We start from the raw sequence: 17568 nt of genomic DNA, 5'->3' as shown, positions 1-17568 counted from the left end.
TAAATGCCATTTTATCCTCCAATTAAGAATCTCAGAAATTCTTAAGGATAACAGAGGCTGAGGCTTTCTTGGACTTTGAATCTGAAAGGAAAGGTTTGAGGCACTTAAAATTGTCATTAAAAAAAAAATTACTTTGCTTTTAGCCCCAATTTATTTCTGTAAGCATCCATTGAGGGATGGGTTGATTTATCTTTACATATCTTTTAGTGTCTTTTATGTACATCGTCCCACTGCCCTTGGATTGCAAACTTTGGGAATGAATGTGCAAAAGCATTCAGATTAAAAACAATGTATTTTACAATTTGGACACATTTTGTTTAAAAATTTGACAGTTGGTGCAATAATGCCCATTCATGAATACTTTGAAAACCATTTGCTATCAAATTTAAAATGTTGCCCAGCCCAACTTCATTTTTACATAACTGGGGAAACTCCATTGTAGTTTATGAGGAAAATAAAGAAAACCTTAAGTCAGTTTCAACACCTGGTCAATCCTTGGACACTTTGGGGCAAACATGTTTTTTTTTTTTTTGAGCAAGAATATTTTCATCTTCTCAGTCAAAACTATAGTGTTGGTATTCCATGATAACCTTGAATTCAGTAAATAAGCACTTCAAACTCTGCTGAACTTATAAACAGGCTTGTTTTGATGGCCATCAATATCAAAACATTCATTTCAATCTGTAGTTCCAAATATTTTGTAAATTCCAGGAGAAACGTATCTAGTGTCTTGTTGCCAAACCATTTTCCCTGAACTTTTCAGAATTTTGCAAATAGGTAGAGGAAGATGGACAAAGAATATTAGCTAATTATGTGATAAGACGGGCAGTAATTCTATTTCCATTTTTCACTCTTTTATTTTCTTTAATTTTCCAATTTCTTCATACATTTTGCACTTTTCCTAATTTTATGTGGTAGCTTTTGCCCTTTCAACTTCATTGCTTCCTTCCTTGATTTCCATTGCTAACACAGCATCCCCAAGTTCCTCTCTTGCCCTGTATTTATAGTCATTTACTATCTTGTGCTTGTCAAAAGAATATCTGGTTCTTGGCCTTGAACTTTGACATTGGGCCATACAACTAATACTCAGAATGCCAGTTATTTGGAGTGACTGTCCTTAAAAGTCCCGCTTCCCAGGGACAGACCTAATCCTATAGTCTCTGGAATGCAGATTCTTGAATACTAGATGGAAATGTGGGAAGGTTGTTTGATATAGTAATATTGACTCCGTACAGTATCTCAACAATTCTGCTTACAATTTATTGCAAGAAAAGCAAATACTTGATATTCTCAATTTATTGAAAACTTGAGCTGAAATTCACAGATCAATTATTGTTTTTTTGTTTTTTCTTTAAATATAAAGTAAAAAAGTGTATACCTGTTTACACGGAAACATAAAAACAAAAGTAAAATTAATATTTTTTATTTATTTATTGTATTTATTGTATTTATTGTATTTATTGTATTTATTGTATTTATTGTATTTATTGTATTTATTGTATTTATTGTATTTATTGTATTTATTGTATATTTATTTTATTTATTTTATTTATTTTATTTATTTTATTTATTTTATTTATTTTATTTATTTTATTTATTTTATTTATTTTATTTATTTTATTTATTTATTTTATTATTTATTTTATTTATTATTTTATTTATTTTATTTATTTTATTTATTTTATTTATTTATTTTATTTATTTTATTTATTTTATTTATTTTATTTATTTTATTTATTTTATTTATTTTATTTTATTATTTACTTTATTTACTTTATTTTATTTATTTATTTATTTATTTATTATTTTATTTATATTTATATTTTTTATTTTATTTATTTTATTTATTTATTTTGTCAAATGTGTATAAGATAATAGATATAAGTGTATACAAAATTATGATTACATGAAATGGATACAAATGAATGGGGCTGTTAGGATAGGGATGGTAGGCACTTTGGTGTGCTTATGCATGCCTCTTACAGACCTCTTAGGAACAGGGTAAGATCAACAGTAGATAGTCTAAGGTTAAAGTTGTGGGGGTTTGGGGAAGGAACACTGAGTCAGGTAACACATTCCAGACATTGACCACTCTGTTGCTGAAGTCGTATTTTCTGCAGTCAAGTTTGGTACAGTTAACCTTAAGTTTGTATGTGTTGTATGCTCATGTATTGTTGTGGTTGAAGCTGAAGTAGTGATTGACAGGTAGAACATTGTAGTACATAATTGTATGTACTATGCTTAGGTCAGACTAAAGGCAGCGTAGTATATAAGTCTAAGTCTAACTGCTATTCTAAGTTGTCTAAGCTCAAAATATGTGAGATTTCAGTTCAATCACTACACTTAGCAATTAATTTGTAAACATGGAAAGGGGAAATAATTGCTTGATCTAATGACATAATGTTGGGAAAGTTTAATCTGCATTAGCACAGGATAGACATGTGGAATTTTTTGGCTACAAGTTGTGTGTTTCAGAAAATAGTTTCAGATATACAATAATTATATTAAATTATAATTTATTTTTTATAATATAATTTAATTTTATTATTTTATAATTTTCTGTAACTTCTGATTTGCATTTCTCCTCGTTTTTTTCGTCTCAGGATACTACTTCACAGAAAGGCAAACCTTTAATAGTTACAGAATCTTTGTTTTTTTATTCTAATTCTATTTTCAGATCTTTATATTTTATGATGTTCTTTCTCTTCTCTTTTCTTGCCTTTAGGTACTGCCATACCCACCATCCAAACATTGTTTTCTTGCTGATAATTATAAGCCTGTAGTGTTAAGCAGCAAGTGCTTCTTTGTTTAAATTCCAAAGACTCAGAATATTTTAGCTTCTTCGTTTTCTATTATTTTGTCTATCTTATGGTCCCACTAACTACTGCTTATAGGAATTTGGTATTTCTTGCAGATATTCCAATGCATCATTGTTTCTGTTTTGTCATGTCATTGTTTGTATTAAATGTGGCAATCTTCTTAAAGCTGTGAATTGTTTCATAAGTAACTTTGAACAGATGGCATTGATTTGTCTGTCACTGTCTACTCAATTCTAGCTTTCTATGCACTTATTCTTCAGCCTTGCTCTTGTGTGACCAGAATTATCCTCTCTGACTCTTTCTTCATTTGTTATAATCTTAGTCATTGCCAGATATTTTTGTTCACTGTTTTGTTTTAAAAAAACGAACTATATAATAGTTTACCATGCCATTCCCCATTTCTTTTCTATTCTTCCTTTGATCTTTCTTGAAGGCTAGTTTGGTCTTTCTAGTATTCATTAAGAACTCATAGTGTTCTAACTTCAGTGCATCCTTTTCTGCCAATGTCCTTTTTTCTTTTCAAATATCTAATGTATTTGTAACATTGCACACTTATTTATGTTACTTGGTAAATAGAGTTTGTCAACATTGCAACAATAATGTGGATGAAATGTTTGATTCATTGTCATGATTTTTCTGTGCTTTCTATCCAGGACCTTTAGTTTTGCTTGATTCCACTGCATTATTCCAGTTCTGTATCTAGTGATTATTATTTTAACTGTTATTTTTATCACAGATATAGAATAGCTAAAATATTGTCATAAAACACAATATATAATGTTCCAAGCAATAAAACCTTTGTAACTGATAAGCTGAGATTTGATCCATGCTTACCATCAATGTCTTTTTCCATATTCACTTAATGTTTGTTTGTAGGTCTATCTCTTCCTAAATCTCTTTAATTGCTTCTTGCTGATCATTCTGTCTCATAGCAGCTGAAATGTAAATTTATTTATTGGTAGCTACATTACAGTCATATGAAAAAGAAGGTGCACCCTCTCTGCATTCTATGGTTTTACATATCAGGACATAATAAATATCATCTGGTTCTTATCAGTTCCTAAAAGTAGGTAAATACAACTTCAGATGAACAAAAATAACATAACATAGGTTATTCATCATTATTTATTTTACAAAAAGGAAGCCAAAATGGAGATGCCATGTGTGAAAAATTAAGTACACACTTATTGCTTCCTTATGTAGAAAGAGGCTAAGCCAGCTGCTGCTAATCAAGTGCCCTTGATTAATTTATCATCAGCAAGTGTGAGTACCTCTATAAAAGCCAAAGTTGTAGGTGTTTGTTGATTTCCAACATTGAGATATGTCAAAGAGTAGAGACATTAGCAGTAATCTTAGAAAAGCAATTGTTTATTTCCAAACAATTTAAAGTTCATGATTCTTTGTAAATTCAATACTCAATTTTCAATTTCGAAACATTAGGGGTGCTCAAAAGTTGTGACTTGCCTGGGGGATTGTAAATATATTTTGGTCACTTTAATATAATTTAAATGTGCTTGGTACAAGTAACTACATAAATATTATAAGTTTCTAACATTTTGTTTGTTTTATTTGTGAGGAATAGTATTCACCAACATCCAAGACAGTCACCAATATTCCTGGTGCAAATGTCCCAGCATATTCAACCCAAGGTCAGACTGTGCAATGTTCAGAGAAATTGCATAAAATCCAACATCTCAGATTCTACTTGTCTCAGTTAAATGTTAAATGTTAAAGTTCATGACAGTACAATTCCAAAAATACTAAACAGGTATGGTTGGTTGAAAAGGTTGCCAGGAGCAAGCCTTTTTTTCTCTAAAAAGAACATGGCAGCACAGTTCATTTGCAAAATTGCATCTGAACAAATCATAAGACTTCTGCAATATGTCCTTTGGACAGACAAAACCAAAATAGAATTGTTTGGCTATAATGCACAATGCCACATTTGACAAAAAAAATGAACACAGCATATCAGCACAAACATCTCATACCAACCATCAAGCTTGGTTGTGGAGAGGTGATTATTTGGGCTTGTTTTGTAGTCACAGAACCTGGGTACCTTGTTGTCACTGAATTGACCATAAACTCCTCTTTATACCAAAGTATTATAGAATCACATGTGAGGTCATCTGCCTGACCATTAAAACTTGATTGATATTGGGTGATGCAACAGGATAATGATCTCAAGCACACCAGCAAATCTACAGTAGAATGGCTAAAAAAAAAAGAAGAAGAAATAATCATGGTGTTGCAATGGCCCGGTCAAAGTCCAGACCCAACTGATATGATATGGTGGGACCTCAAGAGAACTGTGTATAAATAAATGTCCTTAAACCCTAGTGAACCAAATCAATGTTGTAAAGAAGATTGAGTCAAAATCCCTCCACAATGATGTGAGAGGCTGATAAGTTTTTCTGCTAAAAGTAGTTCTACAAGCTAATGAATCACAGGGTATACTTATTTTTTCACACACAATTTCTCCATTTTGACTTTCTTTTTGTAAAATAAATGATGATGTGGTGTTGTTCATCTGAGGTTGTATTTATCTATTTTTTAAGAACTGCTAAGGACCAGATTATTATTACTATGTTCTGATACATGAAACCACAGAACTCAAAGGGGGTGTGTAGTTTGTTTTTCACATCACTGTATATCTAATACTCAGTTAGGCATAGTGGTAAGGCATAAATAGAGGGTGACTGTGAATTGTAGTCCTGCATTAGGCACAAAGCCAAATAGGTGATTTTTAGACCAGTCATTTTCTCTCACCTCTATGAAGAAGACAACTTCTGAAAAACTACTAAGAAAACTAAAGGAACTAGTCCAAACAGTCACCAAATTCAAACACACACATAAAGAGAGAGAGAGAGAGAGAGAGTGAGTGAGAGAGAGAGTATGTGTCATATCTAGACTGTGTATTTGAAAAGGTATTTAAAAATGTGCCCGAGGGTGCACATAGGATCATTCAGTACCCCTTTAAACTAAATCTGTTGTTAAGATCATGCTATAGTTATAAAAGCATCTAAGTCAATTCCAATCCCCCCAATATATGTATATATTTTGCAAGATTTGTAAATGATTCTGGGCAATGGACAACAAAGGTACAGGTATATAAAGAACTAAATTAGCATGTTGGTGAATGTGCTGTATCAATGAATTTTATTCCTCCCATTTCAGACCAGTCTTTCACCTCAAACCATCTAATCAGAGAAATTACAATTGTGATATAAATTAAAATTCAATAGTTGATTATTTCATTTATTAAATAATTAATTTAAGTATAAATGTAGAATATTATCTTAAGAAACAATAAAAAACTATTAGATGACTCTAATATTTAAAGGGATGCATGTATATGCACAACTTGAGGAGGAGGAGGAGGAGGAAGAGGAGAAAGAAGAAAAAGAAGATATTATATCAAACATTATAATATATAATAAAATTGAGTAATATTTTACTTTAAATATTTAGTTTTCAAAAACCACATGATAAATATGTGAGATTAACTTATTCTTATAACATAATATAATAACATTCACTGCTATTTTGTCAAATATTTGTTCTTGATGTATATTGTTAATTTTGCCATTACTGCATATTTTCCAAGTTTTGTTTCCCAATCTGACATTGTGAGAAAACATTGGGGCAATTTTGTTTTTTTGCACTGGGAGCATATATAATAATAATTTGACATGTATTGAAACTTAGATTTCAATACAAGCATTGTTTTGAATTTATTTGTTGGTTGGTTGGTTGGTTGGTTGATTTATTATTTATTTAAAAATAATGCTGTCTACTTCTTACCAGTAGAACTGACACTTCATTGAGAATAATGTACTTACAAATTGGTTAAACTTATTTTACCCTATAATTTTGTTTCCTGCATACCTAAAATCTGAAATTAAAGTAGGTCCTAGATGCATTAAACAGAGGTTCAGAGAGCACTGTTGAAAAACTATATACTTCAAACAGTTCAAGTCTACATTTCTAAAACCTAGGGCATAAATAAATAATTTATAATATCCTGCAAATTTTATTCTCACTCTTTTTTTACCCTTTCCCCTCAATGGGCTATTTCAGGTTTTACCAAAAGAAACTTGCTTCCCAGGCAAAATCCTCTAAAATGTCTCTACAATAAATGAAATATCATGGCAATTCATTGCCACCTAATTAACATTGATGACTCATTGTAGAAAAAAATAAACCAATATACCACACCATTTATATACATATATAATATGTAAAATGGTAAGACTTTCCCCATATCATTAAAAATAAACAGAAAAAATAATATATGAATATTTTAAAGCATAAATAATAGCATCTTAATAATATCATTATTGATAACCCTTCCCTATATTTAACACAGATAATTCAATATATATATTTATATTAAATAGTAAGGCTTAATTATTTTCCATGCTGCCACATTAATCAATCCATTTTACATTGGGTATTTAATGGAAGAGATTTATGTTACAATTATCAATGGATTTACTGAGGAATTATACCTGGTAAAAATAATTTCTATCTTGACAAAACATGCATAGGAATGAGAAGCATATGTTTACTATGCACATTGACATGGAATGTATGAGTTTTTGATGACAACATATCTACATATAATTTACCAGAATAGTTGAAACTAAGAATGATTTTTGCACAAGGAATTAGGACAAATATTGAGAATTTGTTTCCAGAATGCCATTTTGAGTTCCTTATTCCTCATGCTATAAACTAGTGGGTTTAACAGTGGTGGTACCACACAGTAAATTGCAGATAAAAATGGATATAAGGCTGAAGGAGTGGTAGATATTGGACTGAAATAGGCAAGCATACCACCTACCATAAACAAACATATGACTGTGAGATGGGGTAAGCAAGTAGAGAACGCCTTTTGTTTTCCTTGAGAGGATGGAATTCTAAAAATTGCTCTGAAGATCTGCACATAAGAAAAGACAATGAGAGCAAATTGAATGAGTCCTAAACAAGAACCAAAGATGAGAGTCCAGAATTCGATGAAGTATGAATCTGAGCAGGAGATTTGGAGTAATTGAGGAATGTCACAGAAGAATTGATTGATAATTCTGGAACAGAATTCCACTGTAAATAAATTTCCAGTATAGAGTATAGAGTAGAAAAGGCCAACCATCCATGCATTGGTTGCCATTTGGACGCAGACTTTTTTGTTCATTGCCATCTCATAATGTAGTGGGTTGCAGATGGCTACATAACGATCATATGACATGACACCGAGGAGGAAAAGATGAGACATTACAAAGAAAACAAAGAAGAAAACTTGACAGAGACACCCAGAGTAAGAAATAGTTTCAGTGTTCATTAAAGAATTCAATAGAGATTTAGGAATTGTGACAGAAATTGAGCCAAGATCTTGGAAAGATAGGTTGGCTAGAAAAAAATACATGGGTGAGCGAAGTTGATGGCTGTAAAGAATGACAGTAATAATAGTGAGATTCTCAGTGAGTGCCACCAAATAAATTACTAGAAAAGTGATGATATGAACCGTTCTTAGCTCATCTGTGTTAGGGAATCCACGCAGAAGGAATTCACCAACTCTTGAATGATTTTCCATAGTGCTGTTTTCACTTTGCATTCCGTGAAAAGAACTCAAAGATCAGACTCCTTTTCAATGCACCAGGATTCAAGATGGACTGGATCACTATGAATACCATTTTCTCAGACCTGATACCACTAGAGAGATGAGAGCAAGTTTCATCCATGGAATGTCGGTAGCTATCCCCAGGGAGTTCATTTCTCAGTTGATTAGTACTGATAGAAATAATGTGTTTGAAAATAGAGTTCAAACTATATTAGCTTTACTCTAAACAACAGTTATTATAATAATTTCAAATTGTATTAATTGGATCACAAGAGATTTTGTTTTGTTCAACCCACTTCAAATGTGTTTTACTGAAAGACATTTTATCTATGCAATTTTTGTGATAAAAAAGTGCATGAGAAGGAACTTGTAGTTTTGTTTAAGTTGACTTTAACTCAAATAGCAGGGTCCATAATGACTTTCAGAGTGCCATCATTATAGCAAAGGTGATTTCTATCACTTTATATTGGTTCAAAGATAAAATGGTTGTGAAAACTAGATTTGGGGGAAAGGGGCAGGGAGAAAGGGGCCCATGAAGTGTTGCAGTAGGGATAGGGAAGTAACTTCAACAAGGGAAATTACCTTTTTTTAAACCAAGGATTTCAAATAAACTTTTAGATATCACCAATGAAATGTTGGCAGATCTTTAAAAAGTGAACTACTTGTTAATTTAGTTTTTTTTATATCAACGTACTATAGATTTACCTATTCTATACAACTTCTATAGCAACATTTCCAAAACATGCTGATTGGGAAATTATGGGAGTTGAAATCCATCTCTCCTAATATTCCCAAGTTTGAGAAACAATTTTCTATATTATATAATAAATGCATAAAGAAATTATCCATATGCACACAAAAACCCCAAACAAACAAATGAATGATATGCATTTTGAGAAGAGGGCAATGGAAAATTATTCTTATTTAGAAGGAAACTACAGAGAAGTTTCATACTGACATCACAAATCAAACCAAGAGCCTCCACAGGGGATAAAAAAATGAAAATGTTTTGATATGTACACCACAATGCTTCTCCTAGAAAATGGAGAGAACTTTAATCTCAACATCCATCTGGACTTTTGTCACCCCCATTCTTCAGAATGCTTCTGATTCTGACTCAGTTTGCCCTGAAAGCTGAATGGATTAAAGACATGATTATTTTAAAAAAATTTCAGTTGATACACTTTAATTTGAATGCAAATTGTTTATGAAGTAGTATCAGATGTGAAAGAGTTTTTAAAGCATTATGGTACTTTCATTCTGATACGACATGATGCAGGATGTTGAAAATTTTTGTAGTATATTAGATGGGTACAAATTCTTTATTGCATTCAATACCTTCTAAGAGTCTGGGTTGGTCTTTCATAGCTTCCTGTCTGAAGTACTGCATAATGAAGCATACGTTCCTGTTGTATACATACTCATAAAGTTATTAATCTATAAGACTCTCCACTCCTGATTTTCTAAAAGACTCTCCACTCCTGATCTAAAGACTAAAGACTCTCCACTCCTGATTATTTTATATTTCCTCATAACTAAATTTCCACTAACATTTGATTTTACCAAAATTTAGATTGCCTTACAAATGTTGGACATTTTGTTTTTCAGGATACCGTTATATCATCCCATGAAGCCATAACTCTGCATGAGAAGAACAATGAGAACCCAATAAAGAATGAGATGCTTTTACTAGTCTACCAATACTTGTGTTAATAAACCATCTGCCTCTTCAATATGGGTTGGTATTGTGGCCTGAGCAACCATTTCTTTTGCCATCAGCTTATTCAAACCAACATCAGTGGTTTTCTGAAAAGATAAGAGGAGGGTGCAAAGACTTTAAGTTGCAAAGGCATTTTCTTGTAGATGTTCAGGACAGATCCAGGTAACTTGTAAATAGTTTTCCATACAAAAAGTGGCTGGTAGATTCCTGATGGGCCATCCCCACATCAAATAAGAACATTTACTCTGAAGTCTCCACATTGTTACCAGTAGGTTTTCAAACTCAATAGAAATATCCATATTTAAAAAAAAACCTTTATTGTGCAGCACTAGGATACCTCTAGCAATGCATACAATAGCAAAAATCTAATTTGGCCATCTGATTTTATCATGTAGAGATGGCCCTTTATGATTTGCTCTTTATGACTTTCTCCTGTTATGACTTCCTCTCTCAGGAGAAAGTCCAGAAAACAGGCTTTTTAAGTCATTATTTTTAAGGAATATTATTTCCTATGACAGTATTTTACAGATATATTGCATCACTAGATCATAGGGATTTTGAAGACTGATTAACCACTAACACAGTTGTAATAAGGGAACAAAACCTTCAAAATACATAATGAAAGTACAAGGAATGATTATGTTTATGTCTGAATAGAATAGAGCAGAGCAGAGCAGGCCCCATACCTAAGGTGAGCAGACATCCCACTTTTGGCGGGACGGTCCCGCTTTCTAATAATTTGTCCCGTGTCCCGTGGCATTTTTAAAAAGTCCCGATTTTTGACAAGTAAATTTTGGCAAGCAAATACGTCATTTGCTGGACATGGACTGCAGTCTCTGCTCTGAGAATGGCCATGGAATAGTGAATGAAAACCCCTCCAGCTAATCACAAACAGAGACGAACACTGTTTGCCCTATCAGCCAACGCTTGCCAGCTTTCCATTGGACTTGGAGGCATCACCGCATAGCCTGGCGTCCATCGCACATTGATGATGTAGACGGCTTTGCTTGGGGGAGTTGTTTGTGACATGGCAGAAGGCAGAAGCGATTGCAGGACATGGACTGCAGTCAGCAGAGCAGCCGCACAATCACAATTGAAACCCTCTCCAGCTAAACAGGAGTCTTGAGGTGCAGCAGGACAGCAAAGTGACTAGCTTGAGGGCTTGTGCTGGCTTGGGCTTCCTGGAGCAACTATTTAGAGGGAACATTGCCCACAGCTGCCTTCGCACAAGTTTAAGAGGGTTTGTCTCGTTGGGTAGGGGGGGAGGGAGTGATTGGCCAAAACTCGCTGAAAGAAAGTTCCATGTCTTTTTGACCCATGTGATTAATTCAGCCTCTAAGATAAACGTATTGTGTGAAAGCAGCTGGCTTCCCTTCCTCTCCATCATCCGTGCCTCGATTAACACATAAAAGCCCACAAGAAATATCCATAATAAAATATCCATAGATATTTTCACAGCCCCCTTTCTGGCTTATGGTCCTCAATGGAAGGCAGGTTGGTTGCAATTGTTTTTTCTGCAGTCGTAACAATCTGTTAATGTCTCTGCCTGTCTTGTTTGGTTTATCTGCCAAATCATAGAGATGCAAATGACAGACTCAATAATTCTTTTGTAGAACTGTATCAGCAGTTCCTGAATGAATTCATATTCCTTATGTATAGTGGGAAAATGGTTTTTAAAGCATTTTTCTACTTTCATTCTATTATGGCATAATGCAGGATGTTGAAAGTTTTTGTAGAATACCAGATGAGTACAAATCCTTGACTACATTCAATAGGTTATAGGAGCCTAAGCTTGCCCTTCAAACTTAAATTCTTATTGAATGTGTACACATATAAAGTTATTAGCAAATTAATGCCATCCATTTAACAGACAATCCCCCACTGATGATTTAATATATCCTTATTGATAAATCTCTACCAGTATTTTACCAGAATTATGATTGACTTACAAATCTTGGACATTATATTTTTCAAGATACTATTTACACCATCCTATGAAACCATAACTCTGCCTGAAGAGAACAATAATGAAACCCCAATAAATTGAAATGCTTTTGCCATTCTTCCAATAATTGGTAATGAAGCATCTGCCTCTTCAATATGAAGAAGTATTCTGCCCTGAGTGACCATTTAATTTGCCACCAGCTTATTCAACTAACAGCTTTGGTTTTCTGAAAAGATAAGAAGAGGGTATAAAGGCTTGTTAACATTATATTATAGACATTCAGGCCAGGCTCAGATGATTTATATTAAAAATGTGATCTCATCAATATTTTGCCATACAAAAAGTGGCAATATTATTCCTGATGGGTCATCCCTACATGAAAAAAGAACATTAATTCTAAAGTCTCCATATTGTTACCAATAGGTTTTTGAACTCAATAAAATATCCACAATTGTTTAAATCCTTTATTGTCTAGTACGAAGATATCTCTAACAATTCATACAATATCTAAACTTTAATCTGCCCATTTGGTCTTGTCATGTAGAAATGGCCTATTATGATTTCCATCTTTAGACTTTTTCCTGTTATGACTTCTTCTCTCAGGAGGAAGGCCAGAAATCGGGTTTTTAATTCATGATCTTTTACAAAACATTTTCCCTATGTATTTTACAGAGACATTTGATCAATAGATTACAGGGATTTTGAAGACCAGTTGACTATTTGTAAAAGTTAATGTTTCTGAGTCTTTGTAGAAAGCAATGGCATATGGAAGGAAGAGAGGGAGAATAACCAATTAAGAGAAGTAAGTGATGAACCAAAGATTAAGGAAGAAAAACAGATGTGCAAAGAAACATTCTCTCATACAAACACCCTCAGAAGGCAGACTGACCATTCTCATTTAGAGAATGACAGTGGAACAGAATATCTTTATTTTCTTTCATGAATAAGGGCACCTGCATAAAGGACAGTTCCTAAAAATGATTCCTACTACCTGGGGATTTGAGCTGATTTCATCTGACAACAGAAGGGAGAAAATATTGGAGCAGCACATTCAAAAATAATTTGACATTTTTAAAAAAATTCTCCTGGAATGATCCTAGTGTAAAGAACTAAGGTTTCAATTCAAGCTTTGTTTTTATTAATTTATTTATTCGACACTTCGTACTTACAAATTTGTTGGACTTATTTCATCTTATAATTTTGGTTTACTGTTTGTCTAAAATGTCAAATTGAAGTAGGTTCTAGATTCATAAAAATAGTGGTACAGAGAGCACTGCTTAAAAACCATATACTTCAAACAGTTTAACTCTACCTTTCTAAAATCTAATAAATAATTTATAATATTCTGCAGATTTTATTCCCATGCATTTCCCCTCTTTTTTCCTGATGTACTATTCCAGGTTTTGCTAAGAGAAACTTGTCTGCCAGCCAAAGTCCCCTAAAATATCTCCACAATAAATGAAACATCATAGCAATTCATTGCCATCTAGATAACATGGATGAATGATTGCAGAAAAGAAATAGCACCATATCATTCTGAATTTCTAGGCATTTCTAGCAAAATGGTAAGACTTTTCCCCATGCCATTAAAAACATAAACTGAAAAAATAATACATGTATGTATGTATGTATGTATGTATGTATGTATGTATGTATGTAGCTGATGAGAGCTAAATAGCTTGAAATAGATCTATACTAGTCTCCCTTTATTTATTTATCAGCACAAATACAACAAATGTAACAAAAAGACAATACTAAAAAAAAATATTGGGTTTCTGTCTGGATGGTCTCTTGTGACGAGCCGAAGGACAGAGAATGGAAGGAGTGACCTTCCTCCCATATTTGGGCATACCAGGGGTTGTAAATCTAAATAGATACCTTTCACCCTGGCTTGGCTGATAAGGAGTCGAGCTCTGTGGCTCAGTGGTTAACACATCTGCCTAAGATGCAATACAGCACAGGTTCGATTCCCAATAAGGGTATGGCTAGCTGATGAGAGCTAAATAGCTTGAAATAGATCTATACTAGTCTCCCTTAATTTATTTATCAGCACAAATACAAATATATATATAGAAGATGGAAGCAGTTACCTTCCTCCCATAATTGGGGCTTACCAGGGGTTGTAAAAATCTAATAGATACCTTTCACCCTGGCTTCGCTGATAACGGATACGAGCCTGTGGCCTAATGGCTAAGATCTCTGCCTAGTATGCCATATAGCCCAGGTTCAAATCCCAGTAAGGGTATGGCTAGCTGATGAGAGCTAAATAGCTTGAAATAGATCTATACTAGTCTCCCTTTATTTATTTATCAGCACAAATAAAACACACACACACACACACACACACACACACACACACACACACACACACACACACACACACACACACACATATATATATATATATATATATATATATATATATATATATATATATATATATATATATACACATACATACATACATACATACATACATACATACATACATACATACATACATACATACATACATATATATATATATATATATATATATATATATATATATATATATATATATGATAACCCATCTCTATATTCAACAAAATCAAATAGTAATGATTCATTAATTTCCATCCTGCATTATTAATCAATCTATATTACAGTGAATATTTAATGGAAGAGATTTATGTTACAATTATAGGCAGATTTACTGAGGTAAAAACACCTGGTAAAAACATATGTTAAAAATGATTTCCATCTTGATAAAATAGGGATGAGAAGCATATGCTTAATTTACACATTGACATGACATTTTGATGACAATATATCTAGGAAAGGTTACCAGAATAGTTTAAACTAAAAATGATTTTTGCACAAGGAATTGGGATACATATTGAGAATTTGTTTCCAGAATGCCATTTTGAGTTCCTTATTCCTCATGCTATAAACTAGTGGGTTTAACAGTGGCGGTACAACACAGTAAAATACAGATATAAATGGATATAAGGCTGAAGGAGTGGTAGATATTGGACTGAAATAAGCAAGCATACCACCTACCGTAAACAAACACATGACTATGAGATGGGGTAAGCAAGTAGAGAAGGCCTTTTGTTTGCCTTGAGAGGATGGGATTCTAAAAACTGCTCTGAAGATCTGAACATAAGAAAAAGCAATGAGAGCAAATTGAATGAATCCTAAACAAGAACCAAAGATGAGAGTCCAGAATTCGATGAAGTATGAATCCGAGCAGGAGATTTGGAGTAATTGAGGAATGTCACAGAAGAATTGATTGATAATTCTGGAACAGAATTCCACTGTAAATAAATTTCCAGTATAGAGTATAGAGTAGAAAAGGCCAACCATCCATGCATTGGTTGCCATTTGGACGCAGACTTTTTTGTTCATTACCATCTCATAATGTAGTGGGTTGCAGATGGCTACATAACGATCATATGACATGACACCAAGGAGGAAAAGATGAGACATTACAAAGAAAACAAAGAAGAAAACTTGACAGAGACACCCAGAGTAAGAAATAGTTTCAGTGTTCATTAAAGAATTCAATAGAGATTTAGGAATTGTGACAGAAATTGAGCCAAGATCTTGGAAAGATAGATTGGCTAGAAAAAAATACATGGGTGAGCGAAGTTGATGGCTGTAAAGAATGACAGTAATAATAGTGAGATTCTCAGCGAGTGCCACCAAATAAATTACTAGAAAAGTGATCATATGAACCATTCTTAGCTGATCAGTGTCAGGGAATCCACGCAGAAGGAATTCACCAACTCTTGAATGATTTTCCATAGTGCTGTTTTCGCTTTGCATTCTGTGAAAAGAACTCAAAGATCAGACTCCTTTTCAATGCACCAGGATTCAAGATGGACTGGATCACTATGAATACCATTTTCTCAGAGCTGATAGCACTAAAGAGATGAGAGCAAGTTTCAACCATGAAATGTCTGTAATTATCCCCAAGGAACTCATTTCTCAGTTGATTATTACTGATAGAAATAATGTGTTTAAAAATAGAGTTCAAACTATATTAGCTTTACTCTAAACAACAGTTATTATAATAATTTCAAATTGTATTAATTGGATACAATAGATTTTGTTTTGTTCAACTCACTTCAAATGTGTTTTACTGAAACACATTTTATCTATCCAAGGTGGCGCAGTGGTTAAATGCAGCACTGCAGGCTACTGCTAGATCAGCAGGTCAGCGGTTCAAATCTCACCGGCTCAGGGTTGACTCAGCCTTCCATCCTTCCGAGGTGGGTAAAATGAGGACCCAGATTGTTGGGGGCAATATGCTGACTCTCTGTAAACCGCTTAGAGAGGCCTGAAAGGCCTATGAAGCGGTATATAAGTCTTCTGCTATTGCTATGCAATTTTTGTGATAAAAAAGTGCATGAGAAGGAACTTGTAGTTTTGTTTAAGTTGACTTTAACTCAAATAGCAGGGTCTATAATGACTTTCAGAGTGCCATCATTATAGCAAAGGTGATTTCTATCACTTTATATTGATTCAAAGATAAAATGGTTGTGAAAACTAGATTTGGGGGAAAGGGGCAGGGAGAAAGGGGCCCATGAAGTGTTGCAGTAGGGATAGGGAAGTAACTTCAACAAAGAAATTACCTTTTTTTAAACCAAGGATTTCAAATAAACTTTTAGATATCACCAATGAAATGTTGGCAGATCTTTAAAAAGTGAACTAGTTGTTAATTTAGTTTTTTTATATCAACGTACTATAGATTTACCTATTCTATACAACTTCTATAGCAACATTTCCAAAACATGCTGATTGGGAAATTATGTATTCTATACCTATTGAAATCCATCTCTCCTAATATTCTCAAGTTTGAGAAACAATTGTCTATATTATATAATAAATGCATAAAGAAATTATCCATATGCACACAAAAACCCCAAACAAACAAATGAATGATATGCATTTTGAGAAGAGGGCAATGGAAAATTATTATTATTTAGAAGGAAACTACAGAGAAGTTTCATACTGACATCACAAATCAAACCAAGAGCATCCACAGGGGATAAAAAAATGAAAATGTTTTGATATGTACACCACAATGCTTCTCCTAGAAAATGGAGAGAACTTTAATCTCAACATCCATCTGGACTTTTGTCACCCCCATTCTTCACAATGCTTCTGATTCTGACTCAGTTTGCCTCTGAAAGCTGAATGAATTAAAGACATGATTATTTTTAAAATTTTCAGTTGATACACTTTAATTTGAATGCAAATTGTTTGTGAAGTAGTATCAGATGTGAAAGAGTTTTTAAAGCATTATGGTACTTTCATTCTGAGACGACATGATGCGGGATGTTGAAAATTTTTGTAGTACATTAGATGGGTACAAATTCTTTATTGCATTCAACACCTTATCAGAGTCTGGGTTGGTCTCTATTGTCTGAAGTACTGCATAATGAATCATGCGTTCCTGTTGTATACATACTCATAAAGT

At 33.2% G+C, this 17568-nt stretch overlaps 2 protein-coding genes across 2 annotated transcripts; both read right to left on the bottom strand.

Moving 5' to 3' along the window:
- Positions 1-7461: 7461 nt before the first annotated feature.
- LOC148046153 (olfactory receptor 14I1-like) lies at positions 7462-8430 on the bottom strand. The gene has a single exon (XM_087714553.1). It carries the CDS (start codon positions 8428-8430, stop codon positions 7462-7464), a length of 969 nt encoding a protein of 322 aa, XP_087570679.1.
- Positions 8431-14942: 6512 nt separating this feature from the next.
- On the bottom strand, positions 14943-15911 carry LOC148046152 (olfactory receptor 14A16-like). The gene has a single exon (XM_087714552.1). The coding sequence runs from the start codon at positions 15909-15911 to the stop codon at positions 14943-14945; it is 969 nt and encodes a 322-aa protein (XP_087570678.1).
- Between the last annotated feature and the right edge of the window lie 1657 nt (positions 15912-17568).

Source organism: Thamnophis sirtalis, unplaced genomic scaffold, assembly GCF_051295495.1.
Source record: "Thamnophis sirtalis isolate CommonGarterSnake01/CBP01778 unplaced genomic scaffold, rThaSir2_p1.2 scaffold_4, whole genome shotgun sequence".
In the NCBI taxonomy this organism is placed as follows: domain Eukaryota; kingdom Metazoa; phylum Chordata; class Lepidosauria; order Squamata; family Natricidae; genus Thamnophis; species Thamnophis sirtalis.
This window is presented reverse-complemented; position numbering and strand designations above follow the sequence as displayed.